At 38.4% G+C, this 7,155-nt stretch overlaps 1 protein-coding gene across 1 annotated transcript; it reads left to right on the top strand.

Moving 5' to 3' along the window:
• Window positions 1-3,180: 3,180 nt before the first annotated feature.
• Window positions 3,181-6,140, top strand: LOC146468571 (uncharacterized). The gene is made up of 3 exons (XM_085124383.1): window positions 3,181-3,381; window positions 3,764-4,130; window positions 4,327-6,140. The coding sequence occupies exons 2-3, from the start codon at window positions 3,789-3,791 to the stop codon at window positions 5,134-5,136; spliced, it is 1,152 nt and encodes a 383-aa protein (XP_084980509.1). The 5' UTR covers window positions 3,181-3,381; window positions 3,764-3,788; the 3' UTR covers window positions 5,137-6,140.
• Window positions 6,141-7,155: the final 1,015 nt, after the last annotated feature.

The raw sequence follows: 7,155 nt of genomic DNA, 5'->3' as shown, positions 1-7,155 counted from the left end.
TTTGAACCACTTTGTACCGCGTAATAAACAGCACCACAGGAAAGTACTGCTCAGTAGCTTTCATTTGAATGATCACACTTTAGGATTTCACCCACAGACGCAAAAGTTAGAATCACCTTGTACAGCATAATAAACAGCACCAGAGGAAAGTACTGCTCAGTAGCTTTCATGTGAATGGTCACACTCTAGGATTTCATCCACAGACTCAAGCGTTAGAACCACCTTGTACAGCATAATAAACAGCACCACAGGAAAGTACTGCTCAGTAGCTTTTACACTTTAGGATTTCATCCACAGAGTCATAACTCAGAATCACCTTGTACAGCATAATAAGCAGCATCACAGGAAAGTACTTCTCAGTAGCTTTCATTTGAATGGTCACACTTTAGGATTTCATCCACAGACTCAAAAGTTAGAATCACCTTGTACAGCATAATAAGCAGCATCACAGGAAAGTACTGCTCAGTAGCTTTCATTTGAATGGTCACACTTTAGGATTTCATCCACAGACTCAAAAGTTAGAATCATCTTGTACAGCACAATAATAAGTATGGGTTAGCCCCTTGCCCCTTTATTTGAGTCAGTGATCACGCTCTAATTTCAATAATAAACCCAAAAGTTGCCACAATCGTAGCTGTAAAGACAAGAGCATTGATATGATATATAACTTTGTAGTCATGAAAACAACTTAGAATAACATGCATGATTTTTTTAGTATTGCTGTCTTAAGGACTGGGTCTATTTTAAAGTAACGCTATCTCAGTATTCACCAGTTTCTACAACGAAATGTAGGGCTGTATTTTTGTGTGGTTTCCGTTCCTAACTGTTTAGTGCTGTTACATTAAACAATGTTTAGGCAGTTGGGTTATATTCAGGATACTCATTAAACGACTACTGTTAGAACCAGTTCTGCCTATTTTCTGTCCGAAGTCCTCTCAGAAAATGTTTGCATAGGCCAATCTAACAGCGGAGCTCCTAAATTAGGAGAAAGGGTATATTATGAGTAGTTTATGATTTTTCTTAGCAATGGTGGAACGAGCGAAAACACGCGAGCGCATGTGGAAATCGTCTTATTTTCGCAAAACATTATTTAATGTCGACAGCGAAAGTCAAGTGTTATCCAGTTCGCAATTGTTGGTAAACTTGGTTTTCAATTTCAAAAGGCTATTAATGTGAAGGTACCTGAGAAGCCTTTATTCTGTGTTTGGTTTTTAACTCGTGATTGCGAAGCAATCGGAACGAGTAATAGCAATTAACAGGGAAAAAAAACAAATTCGGTAAAGGGGCATAGTCACAGAGATTTCTCTGTGTCTTTTCTACGTCTACATCTTCATCTACATTTATTTAAGTCGGTAAAGTCGTGATACATCACGCCAACTGTGTTAACTTTTGTCGAAACTGCTCAAATATTTGACAAGGTACCTTTTCGCAAACATTAAATTGCTCCTAGAGCAATATTTAAAAGTGGTTTCTCCTGCGAAGAACAAACTATTGTCAGTTTTTTAGCGATTTCTCCAAATACACTGGAAGAACTTGAAAAAAATGGCCAATTTTTTCAAGTTTCAATCCATTTCAATAGTTGGCTATCTGCAGCCAAAGATAACTCACACTAGCTTCTGTGTAGTATATAGTAGGGTTACTGTTAACTAAAATTAAACCATGATTTAAACGATTCTGTCGATGCAAATATGTTTTTTGGCCGTTCAAAGTAACATCACAAATAGGTGACACTGCCCCTTTAATTTAATCAGAATCCAAGCAAAATCGGCAAATCATTCACTACGTATTATGTATTCCCCATCAGCCGTTATTACGGGACAAAAAACAAAGGCGAAAAATCAACACAACGATTTAATTATTCTAGAAAGAAGTCAGTTTGCAGAGGTTGTCTGCTAATTAAAATCCTTCAAAAAAAAAAACTTCCATGAGTTTGTTGTTAGTTCTCGTCCCTGCTGCGAGGGTTTTTCTCCGGGTTCTCCGGTTTTCCTCCCTCCATAAAAACCAACATTTCCAATTGCCAATTCGACCTGGAACGCACGGACACCTTTTGAACAAGCTCCGAGAGCTCTTTGGGGCTTCGTGGGTAAATAAATTACATTTACAATTTTTTTTTTTTTTTTTTACATTGACCGAATCTAAGGCACAACTTTCCTTTTCAGTGGACAGATACAAGATAACATGAAGTAAGCACCTCCTCCATTAAGACCTACTCTCTAATAAGCATTCCCCTTGGGGTTTAAAATTAAATGAAAAAGCTTCCTTGGGGGTTTAATGGAACTTTTAGGGTCTATTTTCAACTAACCAGGTGTTTCGAGTCTTTAAATTACTTTGAAGACGGTAAATGCACGTATCTTTAAAGTTGATGTTCACCTAATACAGAGGGTTTTGCGCTGTTTATTGAAATACAAAAAGAAAATTGGGGGTAACGAAGCATTTCTGAGATAATATATCACGCCACAAGAATTCTAAAAAGCGTCAAAATACATAACAAAGTAAACATGAGGCTTAATTGTCTCTGAAAAATGTCCCTATTTTTTTTTTTTTTTTACTTCAACAAGCTATGTCATTTCAATAGGTGCACCAAGCTCAGTTACTTTGAGAAGAGTAAGGAATTGTCTGCAGGGCGCTTATTTGACCTTTCTGGGTGCCTATTGCCAGCTTTTGAATTCTCGAAAAAAAAAAAATAAGAGGGAGAGAGAAAAAAAAGAAAACTCCTCCATTCGATAGGGTCCTAAATTTCGCATTCGTAACTTTCGAGCTCATTATTGTCGATTTTATAGATGAAAATGTTTGTCATTTATTAAAGCTTTTCGTTGTTTCTTTTGCTATCATCAAATATTAACAACGTGTCCTTCAAGTTTGCATCTTATTAAATCGTTGTTAAGAGCCAATGCCAAATCATTGTCTTTATAGGTGAGTTATATTAAAGAATAGTTTAAAAATTCTCAATTCCCCTTTAGATAGCGTGGTATCACTACCAATTTTGCTGCTAAAATGTATATTTAGCAGAATACTTTTTCTTGAATTTCTAATAGGTGCCTTAAAGATGAATTTGATATTTGGTAGGATTATAAATTATGCCGTTCCAATCTACACTCGCGTTATGTTGATGGCATATTCAGATGCGTGCGCAGACTTCGTAAAGCTAATTGACCTACAAAAGGGCGTGAATTAGCCCCACTTCAACAGTTGCCCGTAATCATTTGTAATCACGTCGCTTTGACGTTGAAGTCTTGTTTGTTAACAGAGGGCGAGGCTGCAACTCGTTCTAAAATTCTTTATTGTTGAAAGCCAAACAAGAAGGAACTTGTTTGCATTCTAGGGCAAGAACAGCAGAAGTAATGTTACTAACAAACGCTACTGGCATTACCATAAAGTCAGGTTAGTCATGTCGCTTACAGCATTCTAGATATTAATTTTTTCACTTTCCTTTCTCCTCGCTGAAATTCTTCACTCCTTTAATGCGCCGTGATGAACCGATGCCAAAGACACGCGAAAATTTGAAACTTTCACAGACCATAAAAATTCAAAAAATATATAATGAAATGAATCGAACAAATTTTTTTCGCACACGTAATCAGGACAATTGGGAGTTTTTATTTAGGAAAAGAAAAAAAAATGGGGTTAGTTGCACTAGAGTCGTGCTTTTGAATCTCTCCGTTTCATCCCCCAATGGAACGACTTGTTCCATAAAATGTAAAAATATGTAGTTATATATCACCCCGTAACACCTGGTGTTTTGGTTTATTTTCCAAATGTCCAGACTGAAACAACAAGTTTTTAACCCAATGGAAATCTTACACTGGCTTTTTCCACTTCTTATCCTACTGGGACAATTTCCCGCTTCTGCCGAGAAAATCTGTCAAAACTTCAAGTTTGTTGGAGACGAGGACGTCATTCCTGACCACGCACTTGAAGGTCACGTGTTTAAAAATTTGACAGTGGACAAAGTGACCCATTGTCACGTGATGTGCAGAGATGATTGCCGCTGGATTTCAATGAACTACATACACAACAAACAGGAAGACAACTGTGAACTGAACGACGCCAATAAAGAGATGAAACCAGCGGCACTGAAATACAAAGCTGGAGCAAGTTATTATGGTTTGGTGCGAGATTACAAAGTGGATGTGAGTGTTCTATATTAAACTATGAGTTACTTGCCATGCGCATTCTCGATTCAACAAGTTAAATTTACACGAATATGATTTAAGATGCTTTATCCATTACATGTAACAGCCTATAGCGCAGTTAGACATTAAAATACAAATTTGCTGTTGTATGCCGAGATATATAATGCTATCGCTGTTTCTTTTAAAATAACAGGGGCGAAGTTTTGTTCAAGGGAGAGACCGCTGTGTCAACAGATGTTGCCAAACAAATCCATGTCTCCAGGGAGGGACCTGTCAGGAGATTTGTGACCCCTCCACTGTGAGGTTTAACTGTACTTGCCCTAATTATTCCACTGGTCAGCGGTGCGAGAAGTTAAAGCCTTATCACAGCTGTAAAGATCTGGCAACAAATGGCGCGAAAAAATCTGCAATCTACCTCCTGAAGGACTTTCAGAACAACATTTTTCCAGTTTACTGCGATTTTGTTTCCGAATCTCCTTATGTTTGGGCCTTAATACAATCTTTTTCGCTCGCGAACAGCAACATGTTTAAAGATCACAGATTTGGTGTTGACAATCCTGTTAATGAAGATGGTGGAATGATAAATTGGAATGCTTATCGTTTGTCTTTGTCCCACATGCAGTCAGTTGCTAACGGCTCAACCCACTTAAGAGCCACTTGCAACTTCCCGGATGATGGTCTCGTGTACACCGACTACGCACGCGCAAAACTGGAAGGTCATGATCTGTTTGGTTATTGGTATGGCCAATGCCGCGAATATGAGCTCCTTAACATCCGGGGAAATCAATGTCAAAATTGCACTGCTCGAACGTGGCTACCTGAAAACGAGGCGTGGCATCTTACTAGCTCTGACCCAGGCAGCTGTCAGTTTGATGGCCGAAGCGGAGCTGTTGGTTCTGAGCAGAACTTTGGACGCTATGCACCTGACCGCATAAACCCTGCATTTCGTTGCACTTCTTATCCAAACTCCACAACTCAACACTGGATTGGAAGTCTGAAGTAGTCGTCTGTACCTATTTTTCCTTTTGAATGTCAAAATAGACAGACTCAGGCAAAAAACATTAAGCAACATTTCAACTTTTCCTCGATGAATATCTTTCAGTTAAGGAGAAACCAAGATCAAAGTCAGCTTACAAAATCACACCAAATCTGGCATCAAATGGTTCACAGCCAATAAATTTGTAAGTTCCACACTAAACAGCACTCGAAAAGTACTGGTCAAAACTTTATTTGAATGGTTAAAATTAAGAATAATGGCGTATAATTTATTAGGGATTCATCGACAGACCAAAAAAACATCTTGTACATCAGAATAAACAGTACCACAGAAAAGTACTGCTCAGTAGCTTTCACACTTTAGGATTTCATCCACAGACTCAAAAGTTAGAACCACCTTGTACAGCATAATAAGCAGCACCAGAGGAAAATACTGCTCAGTAGCTTTCATTTGAATAGTCATACTTTAGGATTTCATCCACAGACTCAAAAGGTAGAACCACCTTGTACAGCATAATAAGTAGCACCAGAGGAAAGTACTACTCGTAGTTTAAAAGGATTCTAATCACAGTCCCAAAAAAAGAGAAGCATGGTTGGACTTTGGTTGTTAAGAATAACCACTTAAGCTCGTAGAAATGTAATTATGTCCCACATAAACTTCGTTGCATCTCTAACAGTTGACTTCGATTGCCTTTAAAAGAGGTAGTTGAAGAATGTAACCACTCTCTAATTAATAAAGGTAACGTGTAATTCCTTATAATTCTTATACGAAATCGTGATACAAGTGTTTAATATTCTTATATTTTCCTGGCATGTCCTGACCCTTATACGGGAACCTTTACACTATACATGCTACATCCGACTAGCTATGTGCTGACTGCGTACTACCTGATTATGAGTTAAGGACCGTATTTGGATTATTTTAATCAGTGCGAGGCTTGTATAACAACTACGCCCTTTCGACGAGCAATGGGTGTAAACCGATATAGTAACAGCTACAGACCAGTTTTGAATCGCTCCTTTCCATGTCCATACCTGGTGGAGGTTCCTTGATGATATTTTTATGATTTGGACTGAAGGTCTAGATCATCTTAAAATATTCATCGATTAACTCAATAATATTCATCCCACTATTAAGTTCACTAGCAGTCACTCATTAACTAACGTTCCTTTTCTCGACGTAATGGTATCTCTACATAACGGCACTATACAAACTGACCTATACACTAAACCTACAGATAAACACCAACATCTTCTTAGTTCATCATGCCATCCTCAACATACTAAAACATCTATTCCATTTAGCTTAGCTCTTCGCATCCGCCGTATCTGTTCTACTAACGCTACATTTCAAATCCGCATTAATGAATTAAAAGCTTATCTCCTCGCACGAGGATATCATAACACCTTCCTTGACTCACAATTCCTACGAGCTGCTAATATTTCTCGCACTGACGCTCTGCAAACTAACCGTAACGACTCTATTAACCGCATACCTTTTGTCGTTACATATAACCCAGCACTTCCTCACCTCTCTAATATATTACGCAAACATTTTAACATATTACTTTCCTCCGACCGTTACAGGGACGTTTTTAAACACCCACCTATCGTCGCTTACAGACGCACTTCCAACCTTCGCGACATTTTAGTTAAAGCACAGCTACCGACTGTCACAGCTCCTAACAGCACTAATTCACCACCAGGATCTTTCCGCTGTGGACAAAATTGCGCCACTTGTCCTTACATTACTAACGGTCTTAAACATTATACATTTTCTTCCACAGGCGAAACCCGTAACATCACTTCACACATAACCTGTAACACCAAAAATTTAATCTACATGGTACAATGTAACCGCTGCCATTTACAATACATAGGCGAAACTAAGCGACGTCTCAAAGACAGATTCAACGAACATAGACGCCCAGTTGACAAAACTAACATTACATCCAAACCAACCACTGTTTCTGAACATTTTCTTTCTCAACCTAACCACGCCACACCGACATGCAACTTATACCAC

Source organism: Pavona decussata, unplaced genomic scaffold (genome assembly GCF_977016875.1).
Source record: "Pavona decussata unplaced genomic scaffold, jaPavDecu1.1 SCAFFOLD_130, whole genome shotgun sequence".
Lineage (NCBI taxonomy): Eukaryota > Metazoa > Cnidaria > Anthozoa > Scleractinia > Agariciidae > Pavona > Pavona decussata.
The sequence above is the reverse complement of the archived record's forward strand: the minus strand, read 5'-3'. Positions and strand labels throughout refer to the sequence as shown.

What these genes read in the sequence shown, in the direction of transcription:
- LOC146468571 (XM_085124383.1), top strand. Translation starts at nt 3,789, where the DNA reads ATGGAAATCTTACACTGGCTTTTTCCACTTCTTATCCTACTGGGACAA. An exon ending in TGCGAGATTACAAAGTGGAT is followed by an intron (nt 4,131 to 4,326) that starts GTGAGTGTTCTA and finishes TTAAAATAACAG; the next exon opens with GGGCGAAGTTTTGTTCAAGG.